General features: G+C 37.2%; 1 protein-coding gene across 1 annotated transcript in view; it reads left to right on the forward strand.

The window, feature by feature from the left end:
- Positions 1 to 20,295, forward strand: part of KIAA1328 (KIAA1328 ortholog) — a 173,445-nt gene that overhangs the window by 12,813 nt on the left and 140,337 nt on the right. Inside the window, exon 5 of the mRNA XM_088054534.1 lies at positions 5,930 to 6,045. Coding sequence (XP_087910660.1) covers positions 5,930 to 6,045 — 116 coding nt within the window. The remainder of the gene's footprint in view (positions 1 to 5,929; positions 6,046 to 20,295) is intronic.

Raw genomic sequence — 20,295 nt, forward strand, 5'->3', positions numbered from 1 at the left:
CATCACTGTAGCTGTTCAGAATTTTACAGAATTGGATTTTGAGACAGGGACTGGAGAAAGGACTCAGCTGTATTCTTTGTAATCCTCCTTTCTAGGCTAAATGACTGTAATTTTTTGATCTGTGCTGCCTCCAGTAAATCTAACCATTATCTTGCCCTTCTTTGAATGTATCCTTTTAAGGTGAAATGAGAGTGGCAGACTGGAGACAAAGTTTAAAATACTTGAATGTTGCAAATTTGAGCTTTTTAATTTATTGTGTCTGCAGATTCTTTTAAAATTGCTTTTGTAGAGGAATTTCTGAGAAGAATGAATCATGCCCATGAATGCCAAAGTGCTTTTTGAGTAAGTGGGGTATTCTTGAGTGTGATCAGTCATTATTTTCTAAGACAACCAGTGTGGCACCTTCACATTTTCAGTAGGGTCCTCCTAGTGTGGTGGTGAAAGCGGCACATTAAGAGACAATTTTATCTCTCCTGTAAGCAAAGTCCTTTCAAAGGAAGCAAAGAGAACTCTGAGCTTTTATTCCTGTAGGCTGCTCCTGAAGCAGTCATCAGCTTATGTAATGAAATGAGCAGTGACATGGTGAAGACACAGAAAGATTCTTATGCTTGTACTCACTGCCAGTGTCAGGACACATTAAACTCTGAGAAGGAGCAGCACAGGGCCCTCTGGGATGTAGCCAGTTGACTGTTGAACATTAAGGACTTGCTAGATGCCACACTGAGAATGATTATGAAGTATTCTACGGTGAAATACTGTGAGTGATATGCAGATTTTGAGAGCTCTCTCTGTCTTGGCATTTGGCTGAATAGAGAGGATCATAACTCCTTAGCACAGAGAGTGAATGTGTGTGTGCTTGGAAGTATTCATTTCACTCCTAACTGATGTATAGTGATAGCTGTGTGACTGTGGGGCTCCTAGTATGATAGGTGCATCATAAATACTTCTTTCTCCCCTGATCACAGATACCTGTACAGCTCACATGGAGTTTGCCTTCAAAGGAAGTTTGCCTTTTGTCTGAGCAGAGGTGTTGACTAAGTGATGTAGAATGGTTCATGAGAGTTTAGTTTTTGTTTTTAGTGGCAAAAATTGGTATCTAATTTTGCATTCTTACTTTCTTGAAATAAGATAAACTTGGAGAAAACTGTCTTCCTGTTGTCTTTGCAAGCAAATCTTCAAAAGTAATTTAGGTAGAAAGGTATCATAATGCCCTTATGCACCCTTATTGCACCTTATGCAATCATGGAAGTGATTTCCGTTTCCAAACAAGATAGAAGATGGTTTTTGCTATTACATTAATGTTGTTCTGGCTCAGATCACTGGCATGCCCAGAACAACTTGTAACTGGCAGCTACTAAAACAGCCTTTAGACAACCCTTTATCCCTTATTGAGAAAATGCTTCCCTCTTCCCAAGACCCTGGATCCTAAACTCTTTGTAGGGTACTAGCAGTTTGGGATACTAGTGTTTTCTACTGTCTTTGATATGAAGCTGAAATTGACCAACTAAAATTGAAATTTTCTAACAAAAGGTGAAAATGGGCATCAAAACAGAACATTGATTTGGTTACAGAACTGGAAACCATTGCAGAGATTTCAGTGAAGCTATATTACAGTGTATATCTGCTGTTTTTTCTTCCAGTCCTTAAGATCTTTGAAGGAAAACTTGCCCGTGGTTTGTTACAAATCTTGTATATTTGGCCTCTTGTGTTGCCTTTTCTCCTGGGTTACACTACTTCATATTTAACCAAATTGTTACCTGGCTTTAACATCAAAATCTTCTCTCTTTTCATGTGTTACTTTAGGAGCAATTTTGTGCTGCAGTTTTCTTAATTGGTCAGGCAGTGAGACTGCAAATGAGATATCCCTAAGCTTGTCTGGAATTTACTTTGTGTTGATAGGTAAAGCATGCCAGGATCATTGTATCACCAATCACACTTACTTTCTGTGCTTAAAAAGTCATTTGTAGCTATAAATTCATGCTGTGAAATCTAGTTTTGTATTTTGCAGGTTGCATATCATAAAATTTATCCATTGTGTAGCAATTTCAATTAGGATTTGGGCCCATAGAGTTGTTGTTTTTTTTTTTTTTTCTGATGTGTACAAACTGCCTATGATGCTTGAGTAAAATGTACCAGGTTTGTGAACCCTGATCCTTGTATGCAAATTCTACTTCTTCCTTTCCTCCCCCTGTCCCCCCACCTACTCCATGGAGGTCTTCCCTGTTCCAGATGCTATTCTTTGCCTGGGATTTAAAACTTGTAGTTTTCAAGAATGGTCATCAAACTATTTTCATCTTTGCTAGCCTGTTGGCAGGCTAATACCAGATTGGTGTTTACTAAAAGATGATTGTTCCCAAGGAGTGTAGGACTGATCAGTGAAGTTCCCAGTGTCTATATCTCTATATGTTTTTTGTTTTGTTTGTCTTCAGTCTTAACTAGCTGAGTGGCAATGTTCTTATTGCATTCAGATTTCTCTTGGTAAAAGCTCATTTTCAAAAATTTTAAAAAATAGAAGATGCTGCTTTTAATTTGCCTTTTCAATTATGCCTTCCATCAGAAAGAGCTGAGTTCTGTCCCTAGTGTAGAGTTGATGTGAGTATTATCATGGCTCTTTCTTGTGCATGTCAGTTTTCCATTAAACAAATAAAACTTGAAGTGCTGTTGACTGTGCACTGTGCACTGCTTCAGAAATTCCACCTGGAAAGCATCAGTCCTGCTTACTCAGTGGAATGAGTCAGTGTCATCAGCAAACTCCTTGCTCGATTCCTTCTTTAGATCAGACTGGAATAGTGGTATGAGCAGTGGACCTGGGAGCACACAATAATAATTGGAACTGGTGAATTAGGAATTAATTTTAACTCTAAGGTGGATGTCCTAGGAGGGCTTTTTGTCAATACATTTGCATTATGAGTTTTTCTAAAGAGGGTTCTGTAAAATAAAATTATTTATTTAAATGCATCTAGAATTATATAGGCTTTGAGCTGTTTAATATAAAACAAATCTTGAACAAAGATGGTGCACACCCTATGGCACAAGGTAGGTGAATGTGAATTGCATGGAAGAAGATGTTGCAGACACGAAACGGAAGGAATAGTTCCACTGATTCATCATCTTTGCTCGCAGCTTGCAGTCGTCTGTTTGATCCTGGAAGCAAGAACAATGGAGCTGGATACCAGCATGTTGCTCAGTGGAGCAGTTGAGCCCTTTGTAGTTGTGCCTTCATTCTTTCACTGCTCTTTTCTGACCCAAGTGGATGAACAGAGGGTGAAAATACAGAGGAGTGTTATATGAGCCTTGTAATGTTTTTGCACAGCAACAGTGAAGTCCTCCATAGTTCTGCTAAAATCATCTGTTCTTTACTGCCAGAAGGCAAAGAAATAAGTTTATTAAAAAAACCCCAAAACAACTCATCAAGCTATTTATAGGAATTGACATAAATCCAGCATAATCTGATTACATTCTTGTATTCCTTTTCTCTAACTTCCTTTTGCCACCTCCTGTGAGTAACCGTCTTTTGTATCTTGTGTGCCCTTTATGGGCTGTCTCCTGCTTTGTGATACAGAAACATACTGCCACATTTCTTCTGAGATCACTTACTGTTCTCAGTCATTTACTGCGTAAGATATGTGGCACAATATATTCATGTGTCTGGGAGTGTGACAGCTTGCTGTGATATGTGTTAAATACAAACACAGTACGTGAATGTGATGCACACTGATACAAGCAACAAATCACAGAACCTAGAGATGAGTAAAGCCTGCTGGGTTTCATCTGATTTTTCTAGAGCTCTCTTCTTTCATACCTTTTTTCATATACTGTTGTTCAGTTTCAGTGTTGTTGGGTGCCAGCATAGCCCAGCGTTTGTTGCCCCAAACTCTCTTCTTGTGCAGCATCACTCCTGCAAGTTACTGAGCAAGTTTCCTTCCTTTCATAGAATTCTGGAGATGGTACTTCTTCTCTCTTTCTAGTTCCCTGCCCTGCTCTTGTTTCATTCCTGTCTTTCATCCACGTGGTCATTAGGTTCTTCATTTTGGTTTTCTGGTTAACTTTTATTTTTTGTGTGTTTTTGCATCTTTCACTGATTATGTGAAGGAAGGTTGTGTGTGCTGTAGTCATTTAGGTGGTTTCATTGGACTCAAAGGAAACAAATGGGCCATGGTTAGATATGAAAGCCTCTATCTGCAGCCTGTGGCAAATGTGCTGTGGCTGTTACTGCAAGGATGCGTGGTGGATATTCCTCAAAAGTTTGTTGTCTGCTTAGCTAAGTAGTGCAGAGCTGTTGGTGTGGGTCCAGAGTTTATACAAGTAGCTCCCTTTACCACCTTTATTTAATGCTGTGTGAACAACCCTTTTGACAGCCTGTGAGTGGAGGGGAAGGGACCTAGGAACAGGTTGAACTCATCACATCTTCCCATGCTGGTCCCAAGGTTTTAAATGAGACCTCAATGGAATGCTTTTCTACTAAATCTGTGTCTTCTTTTTCCTCTACTTTAGAAACTTTACAATTAATAGTTTGATCCAAGCTTTCAAACCTCCCTAATTTAAAGAATTTGATTATATGGTACCTGTTGTTTGTCTCCTTCTAGGTTTGTAGAGAAAAAGTGTGAGTTTCAATATTATTTCCAACTTCATGCAGTCTGCTTGAGCTGATATGGGAAGGGCTGTGGATTGATCTTGGAGTTGGGGAATACTGCTTGTCTATAATTCACTCCAGGGGAGTGACCCAATTGTGGTATTTATGACTGTTCCACAGGAAGATCAAAACAAATCTGTGCCCTCTTAAGGGAAACAGTGATATCAAATGTATGTCTCAGTCCTTGAATGAAACATTCTGTTAAGAATATTTGTCTAATGGGACGAGTGGAAGACTTAGTCTAATACTTACATATATATATATATATATATATATGTTTCATTTTTTCCTCCTCTTTCCTATTCCTGTAAGATTTTTCTACTTTAAGGAAGTTAAAATTGGAGTTTTCTGAAAGTTCTATTGCTTTGGTCTCCTGTCACCTGTGTTGTGGCAGCTGTTTCATCATCATAAAAGACTGAACTTTAAGAGCCTTCAGCAACAGAAATTGGCTAAGTGCAGAGCAATAATATTTATTAGTCTAAGCTCATCACTTAATATTTTTGTCTAGCTTTTATAGAACCATGATTTCCAAGCAACATTTTTTAGCATAGTTACAGGATCAGTGCATAATGATCTTCTTGCCTATGTGATACCAGAATAATTGTTTTTACAGCCTGCTCTTGAGGTGCAGAATAAATGATCATTGTAATGCTTTCTCCCATTGTCATCTTTTAATCTTGATCCAATTATTTACACTGAGCAGCAAGATACAGGGTGCCGTGCCCCAGACAGAAAGGGAAAATTTACTCCTGCAGCTTGATATTTGAAAATCCTCAGAAAAGGACAAACTGTTTTGTTTGGAGAAAGCTAACAAGAAAAATGATTCTTTCATGGACTCGTATTTGACCATTAAAGGTGAAAGAAGGATTAGTTTATAGATTAAGAACAGAAAAGTTTTCCAGAATTTTCTTCCTGTCATGTCAGCTAAGCTCTCCCATCTAAGTTTTCTGTCTTCATGTCCTAGGTTTGTAAGTATCCCAGTGAATCTTCATTATGACTGCAGGGAATCAGGCTGGAGAAACCTGATTGTGGGTTCAGGCCCTAACTTTGTTATTCCATGCTGGCCATTAATGTGCGTGTGCTCTAGTTAGACCAGTGTTTTTGAAAAAGAAAAAGATGTATTGCATAAAGTCATATGCATTTTCCTGTGTAATATATTAAAATAAACATTGTGAGGAACTAACCTGCTTAAGGGTGGAGAGGATGTTATCCATTTACCTGCGAAGTGGTGGAGGAGTTGGAAGTCAGGCACTGTGGTTATGGGCATATATTTAATTTTTCTCAAATTCTTTTCAGGATAAGTGAAGAAAAAGAGGTGACGGAAGAACGGCTGAAAGCTGAGCAGGAGTCGTTTGAGAAGAAGATCAGACAGCTAGAGGAGCAGAATGAACTTATCATCAAGGAAAGGGAAGATATCCTTTAAAAATATGTGCAATGGCTCACTAAAATAAAAAGTGAAGTACAGAGAAATAATTGTTCTAATTTATGGCATAGAATAAATCTGCATGTGCTGCCATTCAAAAGCAATCAGAGAGATGGCTTGTCAGCATGTGACACTGGTTCATTTGAGCTTAAACTGCCATCCAGCTGTTCCTGTGATGTTGTTTTGCTATGAAATAGATATTTGTCAACTAAAAAATGACAATAAGGAATTTACACATTAAAATATGATTATAGATTTTTTTTTTAGAATTCTGTTAGGTGGTTGTAATTTAGGTCTAAAATTTGCATGGTATTCCATTTCTCTCCATGTCCAGAGGAAGGGAATCTACACTAAATGGATATAAATTAAATATATATACTAGGAGGTTTGGTTAGCTTAGACTTTTTGTTAGGTGTAGGGTTTGTTTGTATATAAAAACAGCAGTTTCCCTTTTCTTTCTGACTGTGACTTGCATTTATTTAAGTTGTGTAGGCTTAGTCCCAATCCTGGAATATCACATGCAAAGTTGCTATTACAAGAATTGCAATTTTCTTTTCTGGGGTGTGACAGACCTTTACAAAATTCTCTTGTTAATTTCTCTTCCAAATCTCTGATATTGATGCTTTGTTGTTAAATTTCTCAGAGGGCTAAGGATTGGCTGCAGTGGGATAGGGAAGAGACAGGGCTGCAGTAACAGGAAAAGCAAATAGTGTGTGATTCATTGGGAGCTGCATTGCCAGTAGAGAGGATAGTTAACGTTGTTTTAAAAAGCATGATGGAGCCCAGTGTGTGCAGTATTGTTGTCAGTCCTAAGCCATCCTTTGTTCAAGTTAAAAATGAAGTTATGACAAAAAGAGGCTATTTAAGCTATAGGCCAGTGTTGTAACAGAAATAGAGATAATTCAGAAACTGAAACATGAATTTAGAGGAAGATTCTTGAAAATTTTGGTAATCCTATTTCACAGTTTAGCACTGGGAGGTTTACCAAAAACAGTGCTTTCTTTGTGATGGAACTTGCTTGGCTTGGGAAAGGCATTCAGTGATGTGTGGTCTATTGTCAGGAGAGCACTGTCCTCGATGACCTAGAGCATCCCTTGTAGCACACTGGCACTTATTTTCCTGGAAAGAATTGTGTCTGTTTGTCCTAAATAATATATACATCAACAAACTTACCTATCTGTGAACTGTTACTGGAAAATATTAGGTTTGGGATATTTCAGGAGTCATTGGATGTGACAAAGCTCTTTGACATTTATTTCACTGAAGCCAGTATTTTGTTTTGTATTACTGTGTATTCAGTCAACTCATGAATGTGGGTGGGATGCATGTTCCTGATTTTTTGTTATTTATCCACACGAAGCTTTCATTAATTCACATGAAGTTTATTTGGCTAGTGAAAATAGACATGCTTGCTTTTTTTTGTTTTGCTGTTTGGGGTTTTTTCCCTTTTTTTCTTTACCAGTAATAGATTGCACAAGCATGAATACTTTTCCAGAAGTCTGGTAGACATGGCAGAAGGTTAATGCATGCAATTTTACACTTCATAAAACTCTGTAAAACCTAGATATATAAAACAAGGTTATAATTTAAAACAATGTAATTTTAACTGCAGCAATACTTGCCTATCATACATGAATGATTCAAGATCTTCAGTGTAACTCTGATCAGTTAATTTTTTAAAGCTTGTTGCTGAGACAAGGAATAGTAGAAATGACTTGCTGAGGCTGAATACAGATTATGGCTGTTTCAAGTACAGCAACTTGAAATTCTTTAAGTTCTTCTGGATTGTAGTGTCCATGTGCAAATAAGATATCAAGGATCTAACACCATAAGAAAAAAATTCCAAGTCTTCTAAATTAAATGTTACCTTTCCCCCCACCCCATGTAGCTAATTTATTCTCTATAAGATAACCTTCTTTACTGCAGTATTTATAAGTACCCTGCAGTAATAAATTAGTGCTTGTGATATAACTGCAGCTATCCAGCAAAGTGCAATTTCAGCTTAGTAAGGGTTTAGTTCACTTAGCATGGGGACTCTGTGGGTTTTTTTCAGCAACACATATTTTTGTTGTTTCATTTTTTTCCTTGAGATTCTTGCAGGAGGAGTATTGTTTGGTCCTTGAAATCTGTACTTTGAGGAAAATCCATCTTTATTTTGTTGCGGTTGAGTTTTTACCCCTGAGAAACTGTGAAAACCCCTCTGTTGAAATTTGCTGCTGATGGGCTATGACAGAAGCTTTGAGGGAAAGGAGATGGGTGGAATGCCATGATCTCACTATGAAACTTTGAGTAACTTTCCAGTGTTTAAATTACAGCATCTGTCTGCAGCCCAAGCTCACATTTGCTTTGGAGCTGCTCAGTGCTCTCTGGGTAGGGAACAACAACTAAAATTTTAATCAGATTTGGAAGTCAATTCTACCCTTCCTTAGCAGGTGAAACTTGGAAAATTGAGAACTTAGTACTAGGTCATGCTGTTAATGGAGAACTACAGTGAGGAACATGCTGTGAACCCTGGAAAGTGGTGGAGGAGTCAGAAGTCAGGCACTGTGGTTAGGGGCATGTATTTTATTTTTCTCAAATTCTTTTCAGGATAAGTGAAGAAAAAGAGGTGATGGAAGAATGGCTGAAAGCTGAGCAGCCTATTGGCAGGGTTGCCAATTACTTAGTATCACAGATTTAAGAAAAATTAGAGATTTCAAGTAGTCAGTTGGTCTACACCTTCTTCCTAAAGCACTATTTAGGCCTATCATATTATCTTACAATTTGGTCAAAAGTAGCTGTTTTGGCTTGGATAGTTTCATGACATTTACACTTCAGACTGACTTCTTTCAAAATAAACTTTATCCAAAGTGTTTAAAGCAAAGTGTTCCAAAACCAAAACAGGATCAAAACTTTTTTTTATAATAAACTCTTTTGCTTATAATAAACTGGAAAGTTATAGTGCTGCTGTTTTTAGAAGATGTGGCACTTAGTGGTGTTCAGGTATGCATGCTGGGATTACATCTCTTGCTGTTCTTATTAACATTTGCCCTGGATAATCCAGTAACAGCTGCTCACACTCTTTTGATGCCCTCCCCAGTGAAAGCATCTTAAAACTATGAAGATGATAAAGTGGTGGGGAAGAATATCACTTTCTGAAAGTGAAGTTGACATAAAAGATAAAGAGGAAAAATGTAAAAGGCGTGTGTATTGTGAAAGGGAGATCTAGAGCATGTCTGTAAAGAAAGACTTGGAAAAGGAAGTTGGGCTGGATGTGACAGATGTGAAAGCAACAAAAGCCTGTGACTGATGGGCTCAGAAATGTTTGGGATAAGCAGTTAGGGTTAATAAGAGCTGAGATGGTGGCGGGTGACCTAGGATCAGTCACACAATTGTAAGGCAGCCAGTGCAAGCAGGGATGTGTCTGATTAGAGTATTCAAGCACCCTCTAAACTTTTGAAATAGAATTTGGGACTAGGCTCATCTGAGAAGAATTGCCATATGTAACTTCCTGTGGTGTCTTCTACAGCATCTACTCTTGATATTTGTGTTCTCTTTGCTGCTGTATGGTGACTAAACTGCTTCTGGTGGCAGTCTAGATTCTGGCGTTGGCTTTGGAGTGTGTGATTTGCAACTTCCTTGTTCTTATATGTATTATTTAATTTGAATTTTCACAGTAAGGGATGAACAGTATGCACCAGGTTATGCACTTAGACTACTTGTGCAGCATCTTTCTCCTGTTTTACTAGGAGCTGCTAATAGAAAAGCTTTTGGCTTTCCTTTCTTTTTCTTCCTGATTATTTTCAGGCACCCCAAATGTAATTTAATTTAACAATCAGGAAAATATCCTTTGCAAGATGTCCTAATACTGTCATGATACATGTCTTAGGAAAAAAATTATAATGAAATTATTAAGAAACAAGTACTACTGATACTTCATAGCTCAAAGGAATTATGTTGTGTTCTTTAGCTTTTCTTGTTATCACCATTAGAGATTTTTTTTCATGTAAATTTGATGTTGTTTCATAAATGAAGAAAAAGCAGCTGAAACATTTCTATGAAGACTTATTAATAGGTGAAGAGGATACTTCCTTAAAAAAAAATTAAAAATTAGTTATTGAATTCTAAGCTCTGCTTAAATTATTATTACATAGACAAACAATAGGCCAATAAAGGAAAGAAGAGATTCTGTTTATTACAAACTTCTCTTTTTTTTTGAACTAGTCAACTGTACTATGCTGCTGTTTTGGTTTATATTTAGAATGTACCTGGGTTACTTAAGCTTTTTATTGGAATTATTTTCTGACTGAACATAGACTTACAAGATGGTTTGACTCTGAAATATTATCTAGGTCCACCCCCTGGACAGGGACACCTCCCACTAGACCATGTTGCTGAAGACCCAGCCAAATCCAGACAACAAATCCTGTATGATTTACTTGGTTAGTCTTAAAATTGATCACAGTCTCTGTTTACATATGTCCTTAATATTATAGAACTACTTAATTAGTTGATTTTGCATGCAGTTAACATGAATATTAATTTAACTAAAACAGTTCGTTTGCTTATAGTGCTAGTGAGACATAGAATATTAACTTGCTGGAAGAATAATGAGCTCTATAAGCATTATCTAGAGAATTCAATGAAATGCTTTTAGTTTTGCCATAGTACTGTTCATTACACAAGTCTTGCATACATAAATTAGGACCACTTACATATTTTCTCCTTTTCTTATCTTACTGTGTTAATGTAAAATTAGTAGTGTTTTTCAGAGGAAAGAGTAACTGGCTTCCTTAATGCAAAGAACAGAATGATAGAAAAAGGAGACATCATATTGCAGAATTTACTTGCTTGTTCTGCCTTTTTTTCCCTATAATTTTAAATCTTGATCTTTTGAGAATATGAATACTTCTGCTTCCCTTCCTGTTTTAATCAGACCCACAAGCTGTCATTGCAGGTGAGGGAGCAAAGGTGGTCTTGCACAGCAGGGCTTTGGCCATGTGTTTTGTTGGATGTGTGGTTGGAGTATCCTGCATGGCAGATTCATGGTCAGCTTCCCTGGGGCTGCTGTTGGCAAGGGGACAGTCTGCACTCAGAATGACAGCACAGTGTCAGGGGGAGGTGGGGTATGGATATTAAAACTCGAGTTAAGCATCTATAGATGAAAATAAGTGCCTTTCTTGCTGTACTCCCACCCCTTACCCCCTGGGGGAAAAAAAAAAAAAAAAAAGACGGCAAGAAGAAAATTTTTGTATAAAGGCAAATTTGCCATTTGTAGGAAGCTTGTGCTTTTGAAAGTCAGGCTATTTATTTAAAACTCAGCAACAATTTTAGAGATTAACTTTGGCTAAGTCTGTTCCTGATGGTATGGTTTCTGACAAGTTATGAACTGGGGGTTTGAAATGACCGTCATTATTTTTCTTTTATTTCTTAACTTGGCTCCTTCAGCTTATCATTTAAAGTTTTTTTCCTTTCTATTTTTCATATGTAGATGCATACTATATATCTTCTTGTGCATCATAATTTGTTTGAAGGTGTGTGAGGAGAATGGAAAATTAGTATTTTGCTCCTTTCTTCCATTTTATCCAACTACTTTACTCTTTGAAGGTGTTTCTCTTACTGCTATTTCAGGTATCCTACCAGTAAATGTTTCTAAGCAACCATTGTGGTCTGTTGAAAAAAAGCTGCACTTATTAAAAAGTCCCTGAATATTTATATGCTATTCTGTAACTGCAGTATTGGCTAAATAATGTATGTATTTACGAACTTAAATGTAGAAGAATCAGTCAAGGACTATTGGGTAAATAAGATATTTTGAATTTTTCATGAACTTTTAAACTAAAACAAGGTGAAACATATTGTAATGTTGAGTATTCAAATGGATCAATGGCTGTAGATTCGTTTGAAGCTTTTTTTGCTTAATCCTGGTTAGTGCCTTGTAGCACAATCTAGCAACACTGTCCATGTTATGAAAGTACCCAGAATCAGCAGGCAGCATCTAAGCAGTCAACAGCAGCCTCTGTAGAATATGAGCCAGATAGGATTTTTGCCCTAAAACTCTGCACTAAGTGGTGCAGGATTGTCCTCAATGTGAGATGGTACTTACATCTATGTGAAATGCATATTTCTATGCGTAGAAATACAGGTGTGGAAAGGGAGAAGTGTAGTTGCTCTGTGTTTTATACCAAGGGTGGAGTGATGTTCTGTGTCTGTCTGTGTGAAGCGGAGATGTTTCCACCCAACAGCTCTTGTATAGAATTTTGGAGTTCCCCTGAGGTGAGTGTTGAGGGCTAGTAGCATTCTCTCATCTCCCATGTTTCATGATGTTTTTACATTGTGGACAATTTTACATTTTACTAGATACTTGATGATTTTGAAAGTAAGGGCTGGAGTTCTGCACTGCCAGATTGTTGATACCTGCTATATGTTTCCCAGACAACATCTCCCAGCTCTGGGTATCTGAAGCTCAGATTTATGATATTATCTATATTAACTGTGTGGTGGGCATGTCAGAACTAGATACGATGATGGGCTGCCCCTGCCTAAACTGAACAGGAGATACCTGTCATTGGAAATGCACCTTCATCCATGGCAATCTCTTGTATCAATGTCAGGCATTTTAAGAAAAAAAAGTGAAGTAGTTCAGGTAACAAAAAAATAAAAATATCTCTGTAGGAGTCAGGCTGGTCAGTTTAAGTGTCTCAGGTCAAAGACAGATCTTTCTGCTTTTTCCAGATACTTAAACTGACCAGGCTACTTATCTGACTGAATTTGACCCCTGATTCTGTGGTTATTGCCGAAACATTTGACTTCAGGCATGTGAGCTTTCAAAGTGATGTTTGTGTTAAATTTTTTCTTTATGACACTTTGTTCATTTGGAGACAAAGACTGAAATCTTTTAAAAGGAGGCACAAATGGGAAAATGAGATCATTAATTGTTGAAGCTGGTACTGTAACAAATTGACTAGAAATGTGGATTCAGAGAAATTGATGTACTTTATCCTTCTAAACTAAATGAATTCTCCATCTGCTTCAGCTTCTCAACTATAATGAGGACGTAGGGCTGACTCCGCTATTGGTTTCTCTGTCTTTCTGCACTATTTTGGAAAGTTTAAACATTTCTTGCATAATTAAATACACTTTCAATAAATCAATCTCATAATAATTGTTGTTCAGGAGAGTTCATTATTCAGTTCAGTCTTTTAAATTACTGTTCTTCTTTAAAGGATTCTTCTGACGTAATGGCTTCTTCTAAATCCATTTGCCATGCTCTGGCTTGTAATTACTTTAGATTTGAAGAATAAAATGAATGGCTTTATTATTAATCAGTAACAAATTTGTCTTACTGTTTTTAGAGTGGCCTTCACTCATGAAGTAGTTTTAATGGTCTAGATAGCAAAACACTTCATACCTCTCGTTCAACAGAGATTTAGTGAAAGCAATTAGATCATTTTGTGGGGTTTTTTTCTTCCATCTCTCTCCCATCAAACATTTGTCACAGTGACTGTCATCATGTGTTTGCTGTTGTATTCTGTGAGCTGCTGGTTCCCTGAAAACCTTGTTTTGCGTCCTGGTTTTAGATTGGAAATTTTTCAGGCTGGCCTAGTCTTTATTTTTGCCTTGTGCTGTGGGGAGTACATTGCACTTAAGCATAGCATTAATGCTGGATTTTATGGTGGACATTGGCCTTTAGGAACTTTGTCACGGTTCAAATATGATGAAAACAGGGGGTTTCTTTACAAGGGGTTTCTTAACCCCTTTCTATTTATATGGGGTTTCAAGGTCCTCAGTGACAGTGCTTTTGTAGTTGAGAGTTGCAGGTCTGTGCCTTTCCACAGCAAAATGTCATCTTGTCTTACAGAAGCTGAGACTGGACTGGTAACTGTCCTACGTTAATCTTCTCCATTTGGCATCAGTTCTTTGTCCATAAACTCTTGTGAGATTGTTCAAATCCATCCTTAGTTTTCAACTGTCAGTTAATGCAAACTAATATAAACGCATTTTTAGCTTTGCTGAACTTTCTTAGGATCTAGTGGATGTTACACAAATATCTCATTTCCATAGACTACTTAGAAAATGAAAGTGGGTTGGTTTTAGAGTTATAGACATTCAGTAAATCTCAGCATTTACTTTCCCTAGGAATTCATTACTATTACAGCACTCTTGGTTTTGTTTTCTCTGTCAGTTGTGATGTTTAACCAGGGCTAAGAATCTTGAATAATACTGAGGAGTTGGAGAAAGCATCCAAAGAGGAATGATTAGCACCCTTAAAGTCTTAATTCCTTGGCTTTCTAGGAGGTTATTAAAAATGTAAGTGTAAAACTGGATGGAAATTATCTGGATACAAGAATTTAATTGAAGACTTCCACATATACCTTTTATCCTTAGTTTTACTGGCATTATACCTTCTTTGGCCCAGTTTTATTTCTCATTTACAGTTTTCAGTTCAGATTCTAGTATATATGTGTTTATTTAAATACGTTTTTAACTATGGAAATGTTAAGCTTTTACTGATGGCAATATGGTCACTTTCACTGTGCATATGGTAAGAGATTTACATAAAGGTCATCCCCTTCTTGGGACAAAAAAATACCCCAGGGTTTATAGATCAGGGAGTACTGTTGTAGTAATAAGGATTATGTTGCTGATAAGTTCCCCTCAAGGCCCAGTGATGGTAATACCCCTATATTTTGTCTTTAAAGAAAACTGCTGAGAGGCAATAATTTTTTTTGTATGTGTCCCATTTTCATTAATGCATGGTAATTGATGGAGTTGCAGTGACTTGTAACAGTAATGAGTTCTAAACATAAGAATGCACTCCTTTCTAATAAGTGAGCACTGCTGGGGTTTAAAAGCGTACTAAATCAGTTGCTTTAGTATGAATTTATTAGTTTTTTTCAGCATTAGCTTTAATAGTAGTTATTTACATAAGCGTACATCCCATTAACCGCCATCAGGGCTGGAAAACATGCTGAACTGTTCATATTTTCATATAATTATTGAACATAATGGTATCATTTGCATTTCTAAACAGTGATGTTTCTGTCAGGCTTGGAAATAGTGTCTTTACGCAGTCCCTATTTCACATCCACTTATTTGACATCGTTAAATTTTATGCTAATGTGCTTCCCTAGAATGTCATCAGTAGGACAGATGCTTGCACTTTAATACACAAATCAGTGATGCTTTTCCCTCCCCCCTCCCCTGAACTGCAAAAGAAATAAAAAAGCATATCTGCACTTTTTAGATATAGTTTGTTTCATTCTAAAGAATCTGTAAGAAATGAAACTTAGCTTTCACCCCCGTTAGTCACTTCCAAATGTTGTAATAACAGATAACTTGATTGTGAGTGGTGGGAGACAGTCCTCTGCTTGAAGGAGGAAGAGTCTTCTAAAATTCAAGGCAGTTTTGTTAAAATAAAACTTGTAACCTTTAGCTTGCCACCTGTGTAAGGTAGAGAGTCTCACAGAGCAAGCTGCCTGGTCGAGCAGTGGTCCTTGGATTGGCTTACCTGGCAGCAGAGCATGGCTGTAAGGAGGGTTAGGGAGGGAGCAGTTTCACTGGCTAGGCTCTGTCAGCAGAAGTGCATTTTGAGTTGTACATTGTCAGGTTTTTAGTCTTACACTTAAAATATTTTTTTTCATTTTGCAGACAGGAAGAGGTATATGAGCTCCTGCTAGCTATGTGTGGATGGTAGTTGTTATATGAATGGTGTTGATGTTTTTTTATGTATGTAAAAGCTTTGATGCTTGTACTGAAGTCAACACTGAAAGCAGAGCATCAAAAACCTGAGCAACATTGCCAATAATTGTAGGTCTGAATGTGGAAACTATGGAATAAAAATAAATAAATATAATCAACACCACCACCAAAACTACACTGCTTGCCTTCCATTTAAAAATGAAATTAGTATCTTGTATCTGGTTCTGTATGAACTTAATCTCAGGATGACTTGGTTACCATTGCAAATAGAGTGCTAGAGGTAGAACAGGTGTGAGCAACCTGAAGTATGCAGTTGTGGCCACAGGGAAAAGTGGCTATTGAGATACAGAGTGTGTTGCTTATGAACCAGACATGACCCATGTGAATGAGTCTGGAAGTCCAGTGGATCTCCAGCTCAATTACCTGCTTTTCCTGACTTACCAGATGTGGCATTGGGCAATTCTGCTGTTTTCTCTCCTATTCACCTGTTTAAAAATCTGTGGTACTGCTTGCTGGCCTTTGTGTGTTAAATATAAGCGTGTTAAATATAAGCAGTTATGGCATTTCATGGACATGCTCTGAAAATGTTAACTAAAACCAAAAAAATTTGGGGTCAAGGAAAAGACTTAAAGAAATATATTACACAGGTTTGTTGTTTTCATTGTTTTATACATAAAAATACATGTTAAAGAATACCTTTCTTGGTCAGGTCTTAAAAGAAGGTTGGAAGGAGGCACCCAAGTAGAAAAAAGTACTTGGAGTGAAATGAAAAGGCGTATTTTAAGCATAAAGAGCCACATGAGCAAACTGGAGATATATATTCTGATGGGTTCTGGGCTTATGGTGTCTTTAATTATAGATGATTAACAATTTGCTAGTTGCTTTGCAGGCAAATATGGAGACAAAAATCCCTGCTAGGAGATGCTTGCGGTTTAAGACCTCATTCTGGTGGTGTCTGTAGAGGTGTGTTTTAAGTCATGAGAAGTAACAATATTAAAACAACAACAAAAAATTTGCTTTCATTATGTCAGAGAGAGCCACAGGATTTTTGATGGATTTTCTCAGAGTTTTGGTTGCAATAGGGCAACCATTTTAAAGCAAACAATTCGGAGCCAGGTGCTTTTTGGTACACCTTTTACTCAGAATTAAATATGGACACACCAATGAGCAAATTGGTGAGATGTGCTAATTTCAGCTGAAGTACTGCAAAATTTTAAGAGAGCACCTCTGGCATGTAGAGCAGACTGTTGTACTGCAGAGAGTCTGAGCTGACCTCTTGTCAATGTCTCATTTAAATCCTGAAAAGAAGACTCTAGGTAATAGGCAAGTATCCTTATTTTAATATGTGGCCATAAAAAGGTAACGTATGATGATTTTTAACATCAGAAGATTAACATTTTACCTTTAAATAAAATATGATTAACTGGTACAGAATTAAAAGTAATAGAATTGAAATATTCAAACTATGACTCTGTGGTGTCAGATTATGCATCGAGTGTGACAGTTTAAGTACTGAAGTGATTTAAAAAATGAGTCAGCTGAAGGATGTATATCCCAAGTCGTGAGAATAAAACAATTGTGGCTATCAAAACTTTCTCAAAACGTCCTGGCTGAGTGAACCAGGAGACCAAAGTGTGGTGTTTACAGTGACTGGGTCTTGCCTAGGTGCCAGTGCAGATGCAGCAAGGGAGTAGTATCCTGTAATGGCATCCTACTCTATAATTTTAAGCCATCCAGTCATGATTATGCTTAAATTTAGTACCCAGGCCAAGACTTTTCTTGGATGCTGTGTTCATCTACCTCCAGGAAGGTTCAAATATAATTGATTTAGCAATGCTTCTTTTCTTTCAGCAGTTTGTAGTCAGCCAGGCTTTTTCTTATCCCTGTACAATTGCATTTCTAGTGGATTGGCACATATTTTGATACATGAAGCTACATGTTTGCCGTCTAAATTACTTGATGTTACGGTTTGGAAATGTGAAAATGCCATTATGAAGGTTTGTCATTTGACTTCTGCATATTTTAAGTCCTTGTTAATAAAAATGATGCCTTTTCCCCCCATCTAGTAGTTCTGTAAACTCAGCTTGGAATTTGACAATAAAGTGGCATCTTGCTGTCTTCTAAAGTCCTGTAAATGAATTTTTAGAGTGCAATTTGGGCATTTAGTAATCTCCCTTTAGAGGTTGTTTTTGGCATGTTTGTGCACATTGAGCTGTGACACTTTGAAATTGTGTAGGAAGAATCAAGAGGAGGATTGGAATACGGCTTATTCCAAAATGGAAAAATAAAAGAAGGGGTAAAGAAAATGTATTATGATCAGAAAGTTTGGCAGGTCTAATTTTGTTTACATCCAAAGAACAGAATACTGAAGTGTGTTATTTTAAGTAGTTCAGCGAGTAGAATTTTAGTAATTATGTAAAAATGCAAGCAAAGCATTTAACAGCTTTTAAAATACATTAACTCTTCCAGTGTGAATTTCCTCATATTTCATTATCTTCAGGGAGAAGTTTTTTGTTTCTATAAGTCTTGCTGGACACATTGATGAAAGATCCTTAAATGATTTTAGAGATGTTACTCAACATCTCTTAATGGTGCAGAGTAAGACTTGAGTGAGCACAGCTTTTAATGTTTAGCTGTCACTTCAGGTAACTAACTGGACAAGTCCTGTCAGGCCTTATTGCTCTGTTTCAGTGCAGATAACCATATTTAACTTGCCATTGCTCTTTGCTTTAACCTGCTAATAAATCTACTGCCTACATTTTTCCTGTGAAAAGAGGAAAATTAAAAATGAGAAATATGTTTCTAATTATCTGCAGAGAGGAGTTACGGGAGCAAGTGAAATGAACTTAGCTTCAGGACCAAATTTGATTATGGAAAGGATTGCCTGTATTGTCTCTGGTAGTCTGGGGCTAGATTTGGTAACCCAGAAAGGCTCATGGTTTTCCCAGAAGGCCATCTGTGTATTTTCTGGGTCCATCTGCTCTGATGCACACACAACCTGTGAATCCCAATTGATTTTAATGAACTGTTTATGTTGAACTTCTCTAATGTTGGCACGGTTCACGTTACTATATTACACTTGTCTTCCTGGAAACAACCACAGGACAGTGCAAACTTTTAACAACAATATAATTACATTGTTCTGACCGGACATTGAATGCACTGGAGATTCTCCTGGCTCATCTGCAGGGAACAGATGACTATCTGGAGCCTTCTGGCTCTTTCAAACAATCCTCTTAACATATTTCTGTTCCTAAAACTGTAAATATCTGCCTTGGTTCATTTGGTAGTTCTCTCCTCTGTGCCATTTTTTAAGGATCAGTGTTTTAGAAGAGCTTCTAATTTTTTTATGACGCCTAATTTCCAGGCTAGACACACAGCTAGCTTAAACATGCTTGTTCTTGTGCTGGTGCTTCTCTTAAATATATCTTCCTTTCTTTCATGCTTATGTAGAAGGGATTAGAGCTACAGACATTCCCTCTCTCAAAGGGAAAAGAGAGGACAAAGTGAGAGAAGTTTCACTTGTTGAATGAATGATGGGAAATCTTGGCTTCTGGATTAGAATAGGCCAGAGATCTGAGTGAAATGGAGCAAGGCTGAGAAAGATTTTGTGACTGAAAAGTCAGAAAGTTTAGCAAAGTCGGAACAGCAGTGTGGACTAATTGGGCTTTGTTTGCTTTTTCTTGCCTATAAAAGTTATCTTCATGAAGTTCATCTTTGCAAAGCTAGATAGAAAAACTTCTGATTGGTGTTACAGAAATTTCCCAAAAGTCAGATTAAATGCACATATATGTTGTGATTAAAGGTTGGTGGTCTAAAGTAACAGATGGCTGAGCAGACAAATTACAATCTGACTTTAAGTAGGCCTCTTGACTTCCCCCATGGCAAAGGTGTCTTCTCAATTCTTCTTGTTAGGAATTCTGTTCAGTCTTGCTTTATCATCAGCCAGGGACACACCACTGTGGGTATTCTTCTGCTTGTTGCTCAGAGCCGTTGAGCTGTTGTGAATGGTTTAAATTTTCAGAAAAAAAGTCATGTAGCTGGATTTGCATAAACTGTGTAGTCAGAGGTGTCTCAGAACTGTGATTGGTGCAGCCCACAGTAAAATCAGTGTTTACTTCCTAGCATTATGACTTTTACTTTTTAAATACCAATAATAAAGTAATCAGAAGTTTGGGACTTTCATCTGCAACAGATTTATATTTTATTTGCATTTCATGTTGTGAGTTTTCACTGTGCATGAGGAAGTAAACATGGCTGAAATAATTCTGACAAATTACAGGACAGCTGGTTGTTAATTCAGACTCGCTCTTAATGCTATTAATTCAGACTTGGGTGTTTATTTGGGCTTTATCTTTGTCTTCGTCTGTCCCTCTTTTGGATGATATGCCACTTTTTACCATTGCCATATCTGTTGCTCTTTGTAGACACTAAAATAGATTCTTACCTTTTATTTCATAGAAAACATATGAAAGGAAAGCTCTGCAATCAATATCTTACTGAATGAGTCATTATTTTCTGCTGGTCCTTGAAATTAAGTAAAGTGTGGGTAGCTTGA

This window comes from Pseudopodoces humilis, chromosome 4, assembly GCF_049639895.1.
Source record: "Pseudopodoces humilis isolate 2021_Gansu_Grassland_sample_001 chromosome 4, ASM4963989v1, whole genome shotgun sequence".
NCBI classification, from domain to species: Eukaryota; Metazoa; Chordata; class Aves; order Passeriformes; family Paridae; genus Pseudopodoces; species Pseudopodoces humilis.